The 20,630-nt window shown below is 41.4% G+C and overlaps 1 protein-coding gene across 3 annotated transcripts in view; it reads left to right on the forward strand.

Annotated features, from left to right (window-relative positions):
• The window catches only part of PRIM2 (DNA primase subunit 2), a 213,772-nt gene that overhangs the window by 35,075 nt on the left and 158,067 nt on the right, over window positions 1–20,630 (forward strand). For all 3 annotated transcript variants that reach the window (XR_012501174.1, XM_010973924.3, XM_045509287.2), the window contains exons 6-7: window positions 316–411; window positions 2,655–2,792. Coding sequence is in view for 2 of the 3 variants with exons in the window: in XM_010973924.3 (XP_010972226.2) it covers window positions 316–411; window positions 2,655–2,792 (234 nt within the window). In the remaining variant the exon portion in view is untranslated. The remainder of the gene's footprint in view (window positions 1–315; window positions 412–2,654; window positions 2,793–20,630) is intronic.

A 20,630-nucleotide genomic window follows, 5' to 3' on the forward strand; every position in this document is an offset into this window, starting at 1 on the left:
ATTTAGTCTCTGTTACCTTAATTTTTATTGTAACTTCTTTCTTACTATAATACTTTCTGTTCCCCTGCTACTGTTCTTTTGATATGTGCCCTCAGAGATTGTCAGAGTAGAAATTTGAAAGTATATTAAGTTTTCTTCCCTATTTGGGCTTCATTAATGATAGCAATGATTTAGTAATATTAGGGATGACTTGACATATCAGGTTTTAACGTTTTTCAAAAAAGTATAGTATCTTCCCTGGAACAGGGAAGTATTTTATTGAAACTGAAGAAAGAGTTTTAATTTTTAAGTGATAAGAAATATGTTTCCTTTTAGATAAGTGATGGAGAGAAGACTCTCCGAGAACAGGATCTCATCGCTTCATCACCCAGCTTAAGCGGGGCTCAGCTGGACTTGGAGTCAGTTTATAAGGTATATAAACTTTTGAAATCCTTCTTAGGTTTTGTTACGTATATCACATTAGGCTTATCTACGTGTTTAATTAACCCGTTCGTATTGCCTCTTGTCGGCACAGCCTCTCCCTCTCCTGCTCTGGTCATGTTCACCCGACCAGGGACGCACCACCTTTCTGTGCTGGGCTGTCCTCGCTGACCCCCTTCCAACCCCCACTGCGGGCCAGTCTCTTGAAGCAAGTCCTCCCTTTTGTCCCTGTGCTCGGCTTCTGTGCCCCACGATGGGTGCCCCAGCAAGGGTCCTCTCGTCACCCCCTGACCGCGACTCCTTGTTCTGTATCCCTGCCTGGCTTGGGAGGCTGTCTGTGCCCGTGTGCCCATGAGCCTGGCACCGGGCCTGGACTGAGTGCCCCCATGCACGGTCTCATCTGTCTGGGCCCTGCTGCCTGCTTGCTCTCCCGCCGCAAGGCCTTCCTCACCCACTCAGGTTCCGGCCCCTCGCCCCGGGCCACGTCTGTCTCCCTCTGCCCCTCAGCCTGGACACCTGCTTTGCTTGAACCCACTGGGTGGCTTTGGGACTGAAGAGGTCCAGAACGGGGAGAGGGGGCTGAAATTCATCTTAAAATTTGATAGCTCCTGCACCACCGATTCCTCTGACAAGAGTGGCTGCTTCTTGGTGGGTGCCAGGAGTCTAGAATCCTGCCTCCACATTGGCGCTCTTATGACCTCCCTGTGGAAGCGCGCAGCCTTCCACGTGCAGAGCGAGGCCCTCAGCATTCCTCCTCCCACACCACGCATTGCCCTCACATCAGCCTTTGCTTCTGCTTGGGCATCTCCACCTCCACCGTGACCCCCTCATAAGCTGGAATCTTGGAATATTGGAGCTGAAGAACCCAGCCCTCAGGGGCGTGTAAACCATCTCCCCACCCCTTGCCTGGGTTTATAGACCTGGGGGTTTAGAAGTGTTCGTTGAGGGTCCCGGAATCCCAAGTCTAGTCAGTAAAGAGTGTGGACTAGAACCCACTTTTTCAGACTCTCTCCTTCTCTTGCCTGGATTAGTGGACTAAACCCTGGCACCCCCATCATGTGTCCTGTGTGAGGTCCTGTCTTGGGCTGGGACACCCCAGCTGCTCTGCAGAGATGCCTGACTTTCCATGTGTGTCTGTCTTGTTTCCCTCAGCTAAGCACTGAACCTCTCAGGGCAGGGGCTGTGTGCTGGTTGTAGAAATCTGTAAAAGAATCAAACCTTTCTGTAAAAACACATGATCTGATATTGTGTGGTGTCACTGAGTATGTAGAAGAATCATGGGCATACAGACTTAACTCTTCCCTAAAACTTGGGTGAACAGGCAATTTGAGGATTTTTTTTTTAAACCTAATTTTTTACATCATTTTTAAGAAGGAGAAAAACTTGAAGAGTAAGAATGATTTTCACAATTTACTGATACCGTAATCTGCTCATCTCTTAGAGTTTTACGATAGTCATAAGACTTTAAAAATAGTATGAGGTTTTTAGAAAAATATTTCCTGGCAAATATTTATTTTCATAAGAAAACTGGACACTTATTATTTCTATTTCTTAGTGTTGAGATTAGCTTTCCCAATATATTTCTCTAGAGAAAAAGTGGAAACATAGATGAAGGAATTTGGAATTACTTTTACGTATTAGTAATTTTTAGCATTGGACATAGTGTATACACATTGGATTCTGCTTGATGCAGAATAAAATGTGGAATATGTCATAAGAGGGGACTGCAGGGTACTCAGAGGGCTTTGAAATCCTGGTGATTATAATTTGTAAACTCATGAGTTAAGAGTAAAAATAAAATTTTCTAACTTGGCTTATTTTTAAAACATCTACTTTGAAACAAGCACATGTTTGGGTAGGGGGAGGGTATAGCTCAGTGGTAGAGCACTGCTTGGCATGCATGAGGTCCTGAGTTCAATTGCCAGTCCCTCCACTTACAAAATCAATCAATCAATCAATCAATCAATCAATCAATCTAGTTACTTTCCCACCTCTGGCAAAAAAAAAAAAGAAAAAAAACCTCAATCAGTTTGGACTCCCACTCCACCTAGTACTGTTGGTTATTGTTTAAGAGTATAAATTGATCTTTGTGTGTTTTTCTTTCTATTCTTTTTTTTTTTGATGTGCTGGGACTAAGGACCTTCTCTTAGGACGGATTTTGTTTGGACTTGGCATGAAGACTAGGAGGATGTTGTAATGACTGACTTATTTTCCCTGTTTGACTCTGAATTCAGATCCCTTTTGCGGATGCCCTGGACTTGTTCCGAGGAAGGAAAGTCTATTTGGAAAATGGCTTTGCTTATGTACCACTCAGGGACATTGTGGCGATCATCCTGAATGACTTTAGAACCAAACTGTCCAAGGCTTTGGCGGTAAGTATTTACTTTGTTTCCATGTTTCCATCTTCACTTTATTTCCATGTGTTCACATTTTTCACTTATGTACTCTTGGTAGTTTTGTTCTCTATCTTCTTAAGAAATAAGTTAATTTAATTTTTATGATGATACTCAGATTGCTCATGATGCTGTACTGTTATTTCTAGAACTTCTATATTTTTGTTACTACCCATTGTTAATTTTGCCATTTTTTTCTTTCTCATAGTAATACTAATGGTGAGATGATTAACTTTGTGAATGGCCTCTGTGTCTTCAAAGATGTGTCTTTTTTTCCTTGAAAATGGATTTCATATATGGTCCTTAACAATTAGTGTGGCCTGCGGTGGATACACCCCCTAGATTTCTGTTCTAAATTGGTGTTTTGTGTCAGTGGAGGGCAATATAGAACAAAGTCTTCATATTTAAATCCTAAAAACAGTGATATGTTAGTGCTACAATAAACAGCCCACTGCTGGGTGAAATCGGAGGCAGCTGAGTTGAATAAATGATATAATCAGCACTTTTTAAAGAGATTTGTTAAAAGCAGACACTTAAATGATAGCATCTTAAAAGTATACAAATTTTTCATAGCTGCTGTCTTTTAATCTGAGTCTGGGTTTCTTTTGTACTTTTGTAGGGGTACTTTTTTGTGTACTTAATGTTTAGTACATAACTTCAAAGTTACGCTCTTTTTAAGCTGTACTGATTAAAGTATACACCAAGTCCAGCCTTTCCTTTTGTGTTAAAACTTGTAATTATTTTCTGGTATAAGTAATTTTTATTACTGACTCCCTGGAGTTACCTACACAGGTATAATTCAGCTGTGTCAGCATTTGGGAAGACTTAAATATTAACTGTGGTTGTATTAAATGAGGCAGTTTATGAAAACACCTAGCATAATTGACGTTCTTCCTCCCTCTCTATTTGTGTGTGTGTGTGTGTGTGTGTGTGTGTGTTTTATCCTCGGTAAGTTAGTGTTTTTGCATAGTTTCCTAACTGTTTAGTAGTAGTTACCACTGTGACTTACCCTGGACCATGAGGTACGTGCAGGTAAGTTCAGTGTCTCCACCACTGAGAGTCTCTGTGGCAGATGCTCATGTCTGCCTGTTGGTTGGCTGTTCCCCGTCTTTTATTAAGACTGGTTTTGTTCACTCCTCTCTCTCGACATTTTGGATAGCACTTCTTTGTGGGAGTCTGGCCTTTACTTTTCAGGACATTGGGCATCTCACCCACCCAATGCCAGTCTTGGTCCCCTGGCCCCAAGATGGCCACACACATCACCGTGCATTTGAGGAAGCTCGTGGTACCGTCTCAAGTTGATACTGGCTGTTTCCTTCTTCCAAATTCTGACTGCAAGTATAAGCAATTGTTTGAGGGGGTTTTTGAGAAGAGTTTTCAGTGGAAGGAGGGTATAGCTCAGTGGTAGAGTGCCTGCTTAGCATGCAGGAGGTTCTGGGTTCAATCTCTAGTCCCTCCACCAAGAAATATATACATAAAATAAACAAAATTACTTCTCCCCACCTCAAAAAAAGAAAAAAAGAATGAATGAAAAAAGTTTTCTTTGCTGGTAAAAATGATCTAAATTTTTTCCTACTTTTTCTGGGCAGAAGATGGAGTATCTAAATATGCCGAGATTAAAGATATAAAACTCTATGATTTTCTAAGTTAGTAATTCACTTTTTCCAACAAATTGCACTGAATCTTTATATTGGTAAAAATATAGCATATGGATTTTGAATTCCTTTCTCCTACCCGACCTCCTGCTCATTCTTTCTTGCTTCAACATACAATTTAAAAATATATATAATAATTTTTTAGAATTTTGAAACAATCAGAAACTTACAGAAAAATTGCGGATAAAAACAGTAACTTTTCCCCTAAACCATTTGAGATTAAGTTCCCAACCTGATACCTCATCACCCCCAATACTTACGTCCTGCAAATAAGGATGTCCTCCCACGTTACCTCAGTTTAGCTGTCAAAATGAGAAGTTAGTGTCAGTACGTGACAACCACCTAATCCTCAGACCCCGTTCAGGTTTCACTACTTGTTTCAATCATGTCCTTTATTTCAGAGGGACCTAATCCTTAATCACATGTGCTACTTACGTATGTCTTCTTAGTCTCCTTTGGTCTGGACCAGGTTCTTAATTTCTCCTTGACTTTCGTGACTGTCACTTTTGAAGATTACAGGCTGGTTATTTTGTAGAATCTCAATTTGAGTTTGATGTTTCTGTGCGTTTAGAGTCAAGTTCCCACCTTGAGCAGGAATGTTGTAGAGGTGATGCTGTTCTTTGCACCGCATCCTAACAGGTGACACATGGTTTTGATTCATCCCAGTTCCAATGGGCTTTATTACAGGTTATCCCAATCTGTGGTTGATAGGGTTTTGTTTTCTTTCTTTTGGTTATGACTAATACTGCTGCTCGGAACACTCTAGGACATCTTTGACAGACACATTTCAGTGGGTTACAGGCCTAGGAGTGGAGCTGCAGGGTGTAGGGCACATCAGTGTTCTGCTTTAGTGGACTCGGACTCTAATGCATTTGTCCTGCTGGCCTGTGGGTTGAGGAGAGTTCTGGCCTCAGTATCTTTGGGTTGAAAGAAGAGGGACAGTGACTTGCTGCCCAGGCTGTGCTTGGCTTTCTCCTGGGTCGGTCAGGGCCAAGTCTGGCTGAGAGGTTGTCCTTATCATGCAGGAGAGGGGATGGAGTGTGTCGTCTGGGAAGCTTTCCTGACTCCTGTGCACAGCTGAGGGCTGGGAGGAGAGAAGGGGTTTCTTTCCGGGCTGTGACAATGGAGACATCTAAGCCTCTTACAGTGGTTTCTTGATTACTGTCCTTCCCGGTGAGGAAGGTTTTGACCTTGGAGTATGTAACTGAAAACTTTGGAAATATTCTCACAGGATGAGAAGAATTGCCCTAAACGCTTAGAAAAAGGTATTTTAATTAGCACTAGAGGGTGAAATAAATGGTGCTGGGGGAAGTCTTAAGATGATAGAAGAAATTTACCCCAGGTGATAGCTGAACGCTTGTTTTTAACCTTTGATCGTGTGATTTTTATTAGAATATAACAAATCTGGCTTCTGAACATGCTGTAGGGCGAGGAGAGGTTGGGCGTTGTGTTCTCTTTTGATGAGAACTCTTTCCTCACCTGGTTGGTCCTTTGAGACTCCGCCGTAGCACCACTTCCTCCAGGAAGCCTCCCTGAGCCCAGGATTGTGCTGAGTGTCCCTCCTTTGTGCTCGCACAGCGCCCTGCATTCAACCAAACCACAGTGGAATTATTCCGACTAGTGTTTTTCTCCTCAGCTAAAACGTAAGCTCTTTGAGAGGCAGGGGTTGGTCTTAATTAACATTTCTGTTTGGTGTAACACAGGGTCGGTGCTCATTAACAGTTTGTGGAGCTGACAGTTACTATAATAACAATGATGGCTTCCACTTGTCCATGTGTAGTTTATGCCTTATCTCATTTGATCCGCACCCCAGGCCTCTGACGTAGACAGAATGACAGCGTGCACTGTGTGGACCAGGAAAGAGCCGCTCAGAGAGCCTAAGTGATTTGTCCGGCGTTTTGTTGGCCGGGGTCTGCTGGGGCCATGACTGGGCCTCGGGCTTTCTGACTGACCCCTCGGGTCTTCTGCTGATATCTGTGCCTTTGCGATGAGTTGTATTATCTGAGGATTTAGATCCTCAAACTCTGAAAGAAATATTCAAAGGTGAGTATATTAGGGTCCAGTTACAGAGCAGGCAAAAAGGGTGAATTTGGAGCCGAGATGTAATCAGTCAACGATCAGTTAGGGAGAAGAGCAAGGGGAAGTTACATTTCTTTGCTTTCACATAACAGTTTGAGAAGCTTTAGCCAGTTCTTTCAGTTAATTGTTTTTTTAATAACTTTTTGTTCACCCACATGTTGTTTTCGGTACTAGGAGCACAATACTTAACAAGAGAGAGGGAATTTCTTCTCTTACAGAGCATATATTCTAGTGGGAGGTAGGCAGTGACCAAGGAAGTGGACGATAATGATACGACAGGGAGGAGCCAGCTGAGCAGGCGTCCAGGGAAGTGCATTCTGGGCAGGAGTCATGATGCCGAGGCCCCGGGGAGGGAAGGGCGGCGTTTTGGTGGGATGAGGAAGGCGGGTGCAGCTGGAGGGGAGTGAGCTTGCCGCGGGCGGTACCCGGGGAGAAGGCGGCGGCTGCGCGTGGGACTTGGAGTCGACCAGGGTGGGGAGTTTGATGTGTAGCCTAAAGCAGTGGAAACCCACTGGATGGTTTTGAAAAAGGGAGTGATATGACCTGATTAATATTTAATGTCGGTTATTGTGGCTGCTGTTTGAAAACCACTTTGGAAGTTCTTGGAAGGATGGAAGCGGAAGGCCCTCTCCTGGTTTATCACTTTAATGTAGATGGTGGCTTGCAGTAGGGTGGCTGTGGTGGTGATGGTCCAGAGAAGTCCCTGGATTTCAGTTACTTGTTTGAACTGCTGTTCACATGGCAGATTGGGTGTGAGAGAAAAAGAGGAATCAGGATGGTAATGATAATGATGCATAAACTTAGTGAAAACTTAGTATTTGCCAGGTGCTCTTCTAAATGCTCTATGTGAGTTAGCACATTTACTCTCTGTAGTAACCCGGTGAGGTGGGTACCACTGTCACTCTCGGAGGTGTATAGTATCTTTGCCCAGGTAGTGATGTCTTTTACTAGGATGTGGAAGACTGTGAGAGTTGTCCACAGAAGAAAACCAAGAGTTCTGCTCTGATCACGTTCAGTGGGAGGTGCTGAACTGTCATCCCAGTGGAGGTGGCAGGTGTGAAGTTGGGCTTACGTCTGGGTTTCTGGGGAGGATGAGTGAAGCCGTGAGACTGGGGATCACGCAGGAGGTCGTGGGAAGAGGAAGCCCACAGTGGATCTCGGGTTTCCACATGCCACACTCTGTGTCACTGGTGGGGCATGCTTGCTTTGTTTCTAAAAAATGGGATAGTTTCTTAAGTTGTAGCTGAATGTCTTTAAGATAGATTCTTTTTCCTACACGGTGTGACTAATTTCACTTTCTGTTTGTGAGATTCATTATTAGAAGGTGCTGGTAAAACTTTGAAAAACAGACTTTCAGAAAACATGTATACACTTCTCATTTAGCTGCAGAAGGAAGGACTTTGAAAAGCTCCCTAGCAAACACTGACAGTGAGTAAGCAGCTCTTTCTTGGAATCACAGAGCAAAGTAAGGATTTTCTTTTTTTGAAAAGGATATTCTTTTTCACCTTTCTAGAATAGTAGCTGAATCGGTGGCTCACCAAGTATTTGTTGCTTTGGAAAAATATTCTTTGTAGGCTCTTGATCAAGTAATTTGTATTTCTGCAGAGCTTAGAATCCTCTTAAATCTTTTATCCTCTTTTTAAAAGCAGTGTTCAGTTTAGTTCCTTAAGCTGTGGTTAAACATATTAATTTTCTTGAATGGTTACTTACTTCGTAACCGTTCTAAGAATCTTCCTTGTCTTATTTGTGTCTGTCTAGTTGATTTCCTTGGGTTTTGGGGTTGATTAGTATGTCTTTTCTAATATTACATCCCAGTTATTTAATGTTATTTTAAAGTGATTAGAACAGAACAGTCAGGGCTGCTGCTAATCCTTCACCTCTGCCTTTGCTCTCAGGCGCCAGCCCATCATTCTCCCCTGGTGCTGAGATCTGGGAAGCAAAACATTGCCTTTGAAAGCCATGAAACTAACAGCAAGAAATCACGCATTTTGGGGGAAAAAATATGCATCCTCTGTTTACTTTGAGACACGCTTGTTGACTAAGGGTGCTACGCTGGACTTGGTCGTTGCTCTGTTTGTGAGATACTGGTTTGTTGAGCCCTTTACAATGTCGTGTTTACAACTTGTCTGGTTGTCAACATTTATCAGATTTACTACATCGGGCCTGCGTAGTATGGGAAGTCAGAAGTCTATGAGATGGGACCCTGGCCTTCAGGAACCCTCCTGTGTAGTGGGGGGAGCTAAAATGTACGCTAAGGACTCAGTGACTAGGTTGAAAATGGGGAGTGTCCTGAGAGTTGTATCACCTAAGCTCAGGGAATTTTGAGAAAGGGTAGGGCTGACACTGGCTTTAAATGATTTGACTGTAAGTAGATGAACAGTTTGCAGAGAGCATTAGAGGTAAATGTTTCTGTGCTGGAAAGCTTGGGCTGTGTTTGGGGGATGGTTAGTGGTTTGTTTGCTTGGATTCAGTGCCTGTGAGGAGCAGATCAAATTGGAACAGTTTGAGTTTGAGAATGCTAGTGGTTTGCAAACTTTCTGAATGCTCTGCCTTAGTTAAAATATTACATATCTCTGATGTACAGATGTAGACACGAGAAATGGGCGGTTTTAAGTAAGAATTAGGAAAAAATAAGAATAGGTGTTTGATTATTTCTTTCCCCACCTCAGTAGGTCATCTTGTATGATTCACTTTGGAAACCCTTTTTATACACTTGCTGGTGTTATCACTGGAGATGTGTTCCAGCAATAGGGACGTGAGGCAGAGCTACTGGGAGAGAAAAGGATTTTGGTATCGGGTGTGTTGACTGGATTAATAGGACATGCTAGTGGATTTGGGTTGGAACTCAGAAGACTGCTTAGGACATAGATTTGGGAGTCACCTACATGGTTGTGAAATTTGAAGCCAAGCCACTGGATGCAAATTCTAAGGAGTAAGAAGAGTAAAGAGATATGAGGACCGAGTAACCAGACTAGGTATTTTAAGGATGGGTGTGGGGTCGGGCGGGTGCAGTGAGTTGGATCCTACAAATGAACAAGTCATTTGAGTCTTGGCATCTTTCTCCACGTGCATTTTATTTTAGAAAATGAAGCTTTTAGGACCATTCACAGGATATAATTGAATCAAGTTATTGTTTTAGTGAAATAATCTAAGTTTTTGATAGAATAGGTTTCATTCACTGAAAAAGTCAGTTTTTTGTAATATATAAATAAAATTGCTTTAAAAATTCCAAGTATATTTTGCTATATATTTTTCAGGTGTTCATTTGAATGGACTAATTCATGTGAAGAGTAATACTTTGAGGTTTTGATTTTTCTTTTTATTTCTCCCTGTGGTGCTTAGTACAGTTTTGCATTTTGTATTTATGGGAAATTATCGGTGGCAAGAATTTTAATGATTCACTTATTTCAAGTTTCCTTGGCTTTCTAATCGCTAGCAAACGTTAGCAGCACACAGACACGGACTTCTTAGAGCAGGAAAGGATTTCAGAATTGCCATGGTGACCATTTGTGTATCCTGCCCTGTTTCTTGGCAGTTAGAACCCAAACTGGAGGGCCACATGCTGCTTTGTCCTCTTTCTTTTGTAAGCTCTCAGGAAACCTCACCAGTCAGGCCTCTTCATTGTGCCCGTGAAAGCTGAGCCTCAGAAAGGTCGGATGGCTTAGGGACGCTCAGGCAGCTGTCAGAGAAGGAGCAGGCCCTTCACGGTGGGTCTTCCCTGACTCAGGTCTGCTGGGTACCTGGTAGGAGCTGCAGGTGCGTCTCTTCTCCAGCGTGGCCGAGAGAATGAAGTCAAACGGGGCCGCACTCCAGTATCTGGTTTAAGAGGAGCGAGTGATGATGTGTGCGAAGCGCGGCGCGCAGAGCGATTCTGGAATCTCAGTGTGAACGTCGGTCCCGGGGCGGTCGTGGGGTGTGGGGTGCTGCGGTCCTCGCAGGGTTAACGTTGCTGCTCTTTTGACAGTTTTTCTTTGGACCATGCGAGCTGGGAGTTTTATATTTTGTCTAGAAACTTACGATGCAGGGTAAACCAGGTTGGAAGTCTGGCTCCCTTGAGAATAGCAGCTTCATTTTTCATGGTTGAACTCGCTCTCTGGTTTTTGTGGTCACCTCTGTGTCGTCTGTGCACCCTTCCCCCATTCACAGAAAAATGCCCCCCTCCCCACTCCTTGATAAACACTCCTGTTCCTCAGATCATGCATTATATTTAAGAATTATAATTACCCCTTTTGGAGCTTCAGCCCAGAGTGGCTAGAAAATACTTAGTATTTTTGCACACTTATTTATAGTGTTTTTCCCCCACTGAGCTGCATTGCTTTCATTGACACCTGAGTGCACCGAAACACACTTTTTTTTAATCCCTGTTACTCACTTGTGATGAGAAAATATCTGCAGATTCGGTTGCTAGGAAACAGCTGAATACTGAAATAGTTTTTTGGGGGGAGGGTACTTGTAAATTCAGTTCTTTGACAGTTCTGTTCTCATAGAGGAAAAATTTATTCAGTCACTACAAAGAAAGATGCATCACCTGTTAGTTTTCCAATTTAAAAATTTTGCACAGGAAGAACTAGGAATACAAAAAATGTACCAGGATTGATTAAGTGTTGAGAGTGTAATTTTTTAACAATGACTGGACATGGAGAAGTAATGATTATGTGTACATCTTGGAGTTTCAGTTTCCTTAAAGTTTTCTGGTTCATCATTAATGAGAAAGAATGAGAACAAGACCCCCCCCCCCACCCCTCCCAGAGGAAGTTAAACCAAAGTAAAATATTGTATTAATTAATCCAACTTTATCTCATAGGAATAGGGTTGGCCAATCGTGTATTAAATAACCTGGGTTTGCTTTTTTCTCATCTGTGACACTTAATTGTGTGCCAGAGAAGGAATAAATATTAGAAAGAAGTGTTTGGTTCTATGTAATCAGTTGGCTTTCTTGTGTAACTGACTCTCATTTGTTTTTGTCATAATTACATAATGTTTAGAAAAAGATTTTTATTCAAGGTCAGTATAGTCACTTTTTGTGAGTATTCACTACATGCCAGGCAAAAAAAAAAAAACAGAGGGCACAGGCATAGGTAAGCTTTCAGTGCTCGGAATGGTTGGGGGGCAGCAGTGGGGCAGGGATGTAAACTGCCCTTGTCCACGGTGGTCGGTGGAAGAGCAGTGTGTCCTGGGCGCAGAGGCGGCGTAGGAGGACTGCAGGGAAGGCCTCAGGGAGGGGGCCAGCTCCCAGCTGAGTTTTGCTGGGCTCTTTCTTAGGTGCAAACAGTCCTTTGACCTTGTCTTTTTTTGGGCGGGTTGGGGAGGGAAGAGAGGGAGGGTTGGGGATGGGGAGTAAGACCAGTATTATTTGTCTTCATTTTTAAGTTCCCTCTTTGTTTCTTCCTTGTCTGGTGTTTCTCTTCCCAGCCGGCACCATTCAGGCAGGTGAGTCCTGTCCATATGCCAGTTTCTAATTCTATTTCTTCAAATTTCACTGCTTGTCTGTTTAATTGCACACATACATCTGAGGAACTTGTCAGGGAGTGTGGAATCCATCTTCTGATTTACATGCATTGAGAATCTTTTATCTCAGAAATAGAAATCTTATTAAGGCTTTATGTCTTAATCCAAGTGACAGAGAGAGAACTCTGAACTCAAGTAGGTGGCATATAAACCAGAAACTAAAATTGGAGTGGGGCAGAAAATATTGTCTGCAGTGTTTGAGGCGAGTAATGTGTGAGTTCAAAACAAACAAAAACAAATGAAAATTGCCCCAGTCTGGTTGATACTAGAAATAATCAAGGATTGATAGAATTGAGAATAACTAAATGCACAGGTTTGGTTTTCCTTAAATTTTTAAAAAGGTAGTGCCTTTTAGTGTTGGAGTAAATGTTTGAGACTTTTGCTGCTTGTATAAATCCCTTTTTATCTTTAATAATTTTATACTTTTGGGGTATGTTTTAAAACATGATATTACATGAATTTCAGCATTTTCATGCCTACATTTTAAATTAGAAACCTGCCATAGAGTTATGAGACTTTAATAATATGGAAAGCACTTAAGCTCTGGTTTAAAAAAATTTACCATTGTCCTTTGAGCAACAATGCTTTTGTTCGTATGTAAGACTGTCTTTGTTGAGTTGCAAAGCATTAAGGTGAACAGTGGGGTTGTAATCTAGGAAATAGAGAGGTGAAGCTGGAAACAGATGGAGAAGGCAGATTTCTTTCTCACAAATTTGGAAACAGAATAACAAACAAGATTGGTAACCAGGATATTATTCCATCCAAAATCCCGCAGTTATCATATTGACTATTAAAGGCTAAAATAATGGAGAGAAGGTGAAATAGTATGTAATCTTTGAGGAAAAAACAAACTAATACAGCTTTGGATTTTGTCAGGCTAGCTATAATCCCAAAGAAAGAGAATAATAATTTGCATTTATAGTCTTTTCTTCCAAGTAGCTTTAAAGCTTTGTAAGTACATTTTCATTAATCCTTTGGACTGCTTTTGAGCTTTGTTTGAAATATTAAGAAGGAAATCATCTGTAATTCTTGAGGATGCTTAAAAAAATACATATTGAAAGTCATAGAAATGACTGCTTTACCTTGATGGCTTCAGTGTTTTATGTATTTCTGCTCTCATTTTTTTTAACACTTTGGTTCAGGAATTTGTCCTTTGGGAAATGTTTATCGGTTGCATCCTGTGGGTTAGACCTGAGGCAGTGTGAATGCACACGCGTACGCGCACAGACACATACGCAGATACACTTGAAACTGTTCTCCCCTTCAGTTTCGCGTGATGCTGAATCATTCTTTTAGGTCCAGGGCCTCTGAGCTTTACTTATTTTAGCCGGAGAATTGGCCTGCTGTATGGGAGTGGTGGTAGTGGTTAGAAGCAGGTTTCTCACTTTTTACCGGGCACTTACTGGATGCCAGACGCTGTTAAATTTGTTACACGCGTTGCTGATTTAGTCATGTCAGTAGTGAATAAGGTGGTTAACTAGCTTGGTTTTTGCAGATCCGGGAACCGAGGCTTTGGGAGGTCGAGCAGCGTACCCAGGATCGCAGTGCTGGTTAGTCGCTGAGCCAGAGTCTGTGGCGATCTGTGGTGATGTTTTCCTGTTTGTGGGAAGCGGCACAATGATTCCTTTTTCCTTTTTGGATCATTGTTGATTAATGTAAATGTATCAGTCAATACCTTTACTGTAGAGCAACGGTAGGATTGGGAATTTTGCTAGTTGGGAATATCTCAAGCAAGTAGTTTAAGATTATTTAACTAAAATGGGAGTACTTTTCTTACCCATCCTGAGCTCGGAGTTTGCTCACCGAACTGCAGTGACTTGACAACGTTGGGGCTTGTCTCTTAATTCCCTTACACCCCCTCAAGTTGATTGCCCCCGTGCTGCAGGGTTCCTGGCCTCTTAGCTTCAGTTACCATGTCTTCATTAGAAAGATCAGCTACTTCTGCTCCTCACTGGGGGGTGGGGGGTGGGGGGTGGGGTGGGGATGGCGGGTGCATGCTTTCCCAGAATCGTTATCCCTTACTCCTCCTCCCGAGCAAAATTCTGTCTCACTCCTCTTTGGCCAGAACTGTGTCTCATGGATCCGTTGTTTGGGAGCGCAGATATTTTATTTCATCAGCCACTTTTGGTAGGAGCAGGCGAGGATGTGGGTGATGGAGAGTTTGCCACAAGACTGATAACCTTTGTGTCTAGATGAGATGGCATGTACTTAAATGCGCATGGATTGGAAGAGGATGTTTCTTTTTTTTTTTTTTTAAATTGAGGTATTAAAAATTATGGCATAATTGACATATCGGTCTCAAGAGTACAGCAAAGCGATTCAGGATTTGCACATACTGCACAACGAGTGCCACAGTAAGTCCAGTTAACACCCGTCACCGCATACAGCTGTTTATTTAGTTTTTCCTAGGATGAGGGCTTCCTTGTTCTCTTAGGAAAGAGGACTTTCTAAATGTGTGCCTGGCAGGCGTGAGCTGTATTCCACAGGGGATGGTGGTACTTGGCGGTGAGAGTACTGCTGATGCCTTGAGGGACCACACCTCGTGTTCAGCTACGTGGGCTGGTGGTCTTCAGCAAGTTGAAGAGTGGAGAGGGCTTTGCAGGCAGAGGAGCTTGGAATTTATTTTCGAGAGAAACTGGATTGAGGGAGAGAAACTAACAAGCATGTGTTGAGTGCATGTGACCCTTGTCTGTACTGGGGACTCAGTAATAAAGTACTAGCCATTCTTTTTTTTTTTTAAAGCAGGTGTTTTTGCATTATTTATTTAGCAGGTGTTTTTTAGCAGGTAGAATTATTGCTCGAATACTAAATCCCAATTGGTTACTCTCTAGAGAAGTGGAGTGAGGGCGGCCACTCTCTGGAGTGATGGAGTGAGGGTGGTCACCCTGTCTGGATACTCTTGGGAATGGATTGTCTCTGATCCTTCCTGCTTTCTTGTTCCAAGTTTCCATGCGTGGCTGTAGAAGGTAGCAAAGGAAGGCAGAAAAACACCCTCTCTGTTATAACTTAGTGTCCTCTGAGTTTACTCACTGAATAAAGGAAGAGTCTGCAGACAGTGGAGGGCATTGCAACAAATACCATATCATTATTGTCATTTGCTCTGTTGGGCCCGAGTGCCTGGCTGGTGACAAGGTGGCCTTTGTCTGTATCAGTTACCCCGTTAGTATATCCTCACTTAAAAAGAATAAGTTTCTTTCTTTATAGTTCTTTCATGTTAGATTGCTTCATTGGCTAAGGTCTCTTAATTCATTACTATTTTAGAGCAGGAACTTTGTAGTGTCTTTGTCTTTTGTTTTTATTTTTTTTGACAAAATATGATATGTTTTATACCAGCTTGATCTTCGGTGTGAAAAGTTCAATAGATATTCTTAACTGTTCAAACCGTCTCTCCCTGTGTCCTCACCCCCGCTTTCCATACCCACCCCATGTCTTACATCCCTTAGAGTCATCTTTATCCCTTACAAATTGCCTGAGCTTTCAGCTCCATGTTTTCTATCATTGCTTCTCTCATCCCTATTTTTTTCCAATTTTTAAATTGTGGTAAAATACATGTAACATAAAATTTACTGTCTGAACCGTTTTTAAGTGGGGCATTTGTACCTGGTTCTGAATGACCCGCGAGCACAGCCCCCATGCACTGACCTTGCTGCTGCTTTTTCTATTTCTGGTGCTGAACCCCAGTTGTAGTTCTTAGCTTGATCACAACTTTTTCTCTTTTATTTTTGTGGCCAAATGTAACTTAAGAGTCCTCCAGTCCCAAGTTGTAATTTCTCCATGTACTGTTGCTAAAAGTACATAATGCATGAAGGATTTTTCAAAAATCTGTGAGTGGTGCTTGTTAACTGGACTAGCCAACAATTTGACATTTATTTTTGCCTTCAGTTAAGTTCTCAACTTTTAAGAATACCATATAGGTGAACCCATTGTTCTATTTACAAAGAAAAATGTCTGTGTTACATAGAATATTGTAAGTATCTTTTTAAAAAAAATACAGTGTGGAACTTGAGATTTCATATTACAATGCCAGACGGTTCAGTGGCCCTCTTGCATCATTGTTTATTATGTTGCTAGAATACTTCAACACGTTTTAAACTCAATTCATAATTCAGGTTCTTGGACATGAATCCATTGTCCAGTGTGTATAGACACACACACACACACACACACACACTCCAGTTCTGTTTTTTAAACTTTTTCCCTCATATCTGTCCTAGTTTATCACAGTATTATGGTAAGAAAGATGAACATTTTACAGGAAGATGCGCTAGACAATAACATGTAGTTTAATTTCGGGTAGCTTAGCCCTAACGGACTTTAGCTTAGATAATGTCTGTTGCTATATTAATATGTAGGTCTTCACGAAAGAAACATCCACAGATTGATTACATCTTACTTTTGGCAGAGAACTGTTGAAGATTTAGGAGAAATTTGAACGCCGTAGTTTAAATTGAAATGCCCTTCTTGCTTCACTGTAAGCTTTGTTGGTAGGAAACTGTTTCTGTCCTTTATATGCATGGTGGGCTATTTTCTCTTTCTAGGTCACGTCTGGAAATTGTTAAAACTCTTATTCCCAGTTGTGTGTGTGTGTCCCTTTGGGAACAGTGTTAGTGATCTTCTTTGTTCTTATTAGGCTGTTTGCTGTAACTGTGCTTAGCATTTCCCTTTAAGGCCATCCTTGGTGTCTGAGGCATTGAAGCTGACACTTTGTTACCAATGCCTCACAATGGGGCCTCCTTTTCAGCAGCTGGGACCCAATTCACTTAAGAATCCCTCACTCCTGGTTTCACAATCCTGTTCTTTAAAGATCACATATACTTTCCCCATGACTATCAAACAGAAGCCATCAAACAGAATAGAAACTATCTGAAATAAGAGTGTAGGTTCTTTTAGTTGTTAAAGATTTGCAGGAGCATATTCTTGGAGAATAAGTAGTAAGATCAGAATTACATGTGCCTACATTGTACCTTAGGTTAGTGATACATGCAGGTTATATTTCAGTGTGTATGAGCGGTATTTTTTCTTTTTAATGATTGTTTCCCTTTTCTTTTTATGAGATTGGAACTGTGCTTTTTATAAGTATTAAGTTTGAATTTTTGAAATGGCTTTATTGAGGTATAAGTAAAATACATAAAATTCATCAGTTTTACGTGTATGATTGGATGAGTTTTGACATCTGTGTGTGGCTGTGTAACCATCACCACAATCAAGGTATGTAATATTTCCATCACTCCCCCAAATTCCTGGTCTCTTAAGCATTTAATCCCCTCCTCTTGCACCTGGCCTTGGGCAAACACTCACCTGCTTTCTATCATGAAAATTTTGTTGGTTTAGAATTTCACATAAATTGAATCTTATCAATATGTATTCTTCTGTGTTTGGCTTCTTTGATACGCATTATATTTTCAGTATTCATCTATGTCACTTCATATATTGGTAGTTCATTCTTTTTTTTTTTCAAATTATTATGTAGTATTTCACTGTATAAATGTACCACAGTTTGTTTATCCCATCCCCACTGGATGGACATTTGGATTGTTTCTAGTTTTTGGTTACTATGAATAAAACTACTGTGAACATTTGGATAAATATTTGAGTGGGATTTCTGGGTGTATGGTAGGTATGTTTAAGGTGTGTTTAATTTTACAAGAAACTTCCAAACTGTTTATGCAGTGGCTAGAATCTTTTGCATTCCCACCAGTAGTGTATGAGTTCCAGTTACTCTGCAACCTTGCCAAAAGTTGACATTATCAGAGTTTTAAATTTTCACGATTCTAGTGGGTGTAGGATGACATCTCATCGTGCTTTTAATTTCCCTAAAGACTAATGATGTTGAACATCTACTCAGTCCTTATCTGTGATTCATGTGTCTCCATTGATTAAGTATCTGTTTATACCCCTTTCTCATTGTAAAGACTGGGTTTGTCTTGTTGGGCTTTACGAGTTCTGTATACATTCTGCAGATAAGTTGTTATGTGTATATATGTATATAATTTTCTCTATATGGCATTGTCTGTAGACACAGAAAGAATTATGCATGTATACACATACCCATGTATAAGTATGTTTGTGTGTGTGGTTTGTGAATATTTTCTCCTGGTATACACTTGCCTTTTTATTGTTTTAAAAATACCTTTTGAAGAGCAAAAGTTTTAAGTATTGATAAAATCCATTTTATCAGTTTTTTCTTTCATGATTTATTTTCCATCTAAGCAATATTTGCCTATCAACTATACTTCAATTAAAAAAAAGAAATACTTGCCTAACCCAAGGACAAAAAAAGAGTTTCTACTGTATTTTAGAAATTTTATAGCTTTAGTTCTTATTTAGCTCTGTGATTCATTTTGGGTAGGTTTTAAGAAAGGGTGTAAGGTAAAGGTGAATGTTCACTTTTTTCCATATGAATTTTCAGTTGTATCAGCACCACCATTGGTCTTTTCTAGATTAGATTAGCTACTCTAGTTAGATGGCCTCGGCACCTTGTTAAATCATCTGATCGTGTAAGCATGGGTGTATTTCTGTACTTCTGTTCCGTGGATGCATATGTCTGTCCTTGTAACACTATTACCCTGTCTTGATTACTGTAGATTCATCATAAGTTGTGAAATCAGGTAGTGTAAGTGTTTCAACGTTGGTCTTTTTCAGAATTGTTTTGGCCCCTCTAGATCTTTCTATTTCCATATACATTTTAGAATCAGCTTGTCAGTTTCTACAAAGAAATCTGCCAGAATTTTGATTGAGATTGCATTGAATCTATAGATCAATTTGGAGAGGATTGATATCTTAATGATACTGAGTCTTTTAATCCATAAGCATTGTATGTATCCAGTTTAGTAATGTTTTTAAAATTTCTCCTGGCAGCGTTTTGTAGTTTTCAGTGTAGAGGTTTTTTCACATATTTTAATTTATTTCTTAGTATTTTATGTTTTTGATCCTTTATTAAAGAGCATTATAATTTTTTTCATTGTCAGATATTTTGTTGCTAGTGTATGGAAATAGAATTGATTTTTTAATATTTGTATCTTGAAATTTTGCTAAAATCTCTTAATTAATTGACCTCTTGGTATGTTCTTTAGGATTTTCTGTATAGATGCCCATGTAGACTATGAATAAAGACAGTTTTACTTCTTTGCTTCTAATCTCTCTGCCTTTTATCTTTTTCTCGCCTGTTGCACTGGCTGGGACTTCCAGTACAGTGTTACATAGAAGTGGTGACTGAAGGTGGGGCATCCTTGCCTTGCTCCTGATTTTAGGAGGAACACTTTTAGTCCTGCACTAGTAAGTGGTGTCTTGGTACCACCAGTGCCGAAGTCTGGTGACGCTGATGTGGTTTTGGGTGCTCTGCCTTGCGTGGGGGAGGAACTGGCTGTGGTGAGGTTGGGGGTGATGGTCTCAGGAGCCAGGTGTCCTCTCTCAGGGCCTGGAGGCTGGCCGCACTCAGGCAGGGATCTGGGCCACAGAGTGGGTCCCTTTCCGGCAAGCGCGTTGAAGTGTGCCCACCCCCGTCCTGCGGGATCTTGGGTGGATCCACTCGGGCTTGCGGGCAGGGGCAGGAAGGGCGGGTGGTATGCAGTAGTACTTGCATACCTCACCTTTCTTTCTTTCTTTTTTTTTTTTTTTTAGGTTCATTTTTGCTTTTATTTGCCAGTGTAACTTAATTGTAGTGGCTTACAAACTTTTTTGACCTAAAAATATATTTTACATCATAATCCAACAAACACACACATATAGAATATATGTATCTAACTGAGACCAAAGGTTTGCTCAAAACGTTTACCCTGAGTCTTCCTGTTTTTAAGAGGTTTTTTTAGGTTTACAATGAAATTGATAGGAAGGTACAGAAATTTCCCATGTACCCCCTCTCCACACACATACATAGTCATTATTTTTATTTACCAGAGCGGTACTTTTTTTTTTTAAACTAAGGATGAATGTACACTGACACATCATAATCCCCAGAGCCCGCAGTTCACCTTAGTCTTGCCTCACCTGTTGAGTAGTCTTTTGTATTTGGGCACGTTTTCCCCGTGTAAGTTTAACCCTGCTGACGTAGGAGTCTCACCAGTACAGAAGACTGTACTCAAATTTTCCTCCTCTTTATAGCCAGATCATAGGCACATGACTTAGACTGGTTAGACTTACACCCCGCAAGACTTTGATAAGAACTGAGGCAGCAAGATTCCGCGTGGCTTCCATTTTGCCGGTGGGGGTGGCAGGTGGCGGCAGGGCTCCCCAGTGGCTGCAAGGTGAATTGTGGGGAAGACCGCTTCCGGATGACCCTGTTTTGTGGCAGGATTCGGACATTGTTCTTGGAAGGTTAACTCTGAGCATCTATCTTCATCTTCCCAACAATCTTGTGAGGTGCCCAGTGACCTCTTCAACTCCTTTTCTGTTCATCAGCCAGGGCCAACTTCTTCTGTGTCCCACTGAGAACCATAGCTGGTCCCGACTTGGCTGGGAGGTAAGGCAGCAGTGCGGACAGGGCTTTGATACCTGCTGGGCGTCCTCCGAGTCCACCCAGTAAGTGGTTGAGCTGAGCCCGTGGGGGTCCGCCGATCAGTGCCCGCCGCTGAGTAAG

Source organism: Camelus bactrianus, chromosome 20 (assembly GCF_048773025.1).
Source record: "Camelus bactrianus isolate YW-2024 breed Bactrian camel chromosome 20, ASM4877302v1, whole genome shotgun sequence".
NCBI classification, from domain to species: Eukaryota; Metazoa; Chordata; class Mammalia; order Artiodactyla; family Camelidae; genus Camelus; species Camelus bactrianus.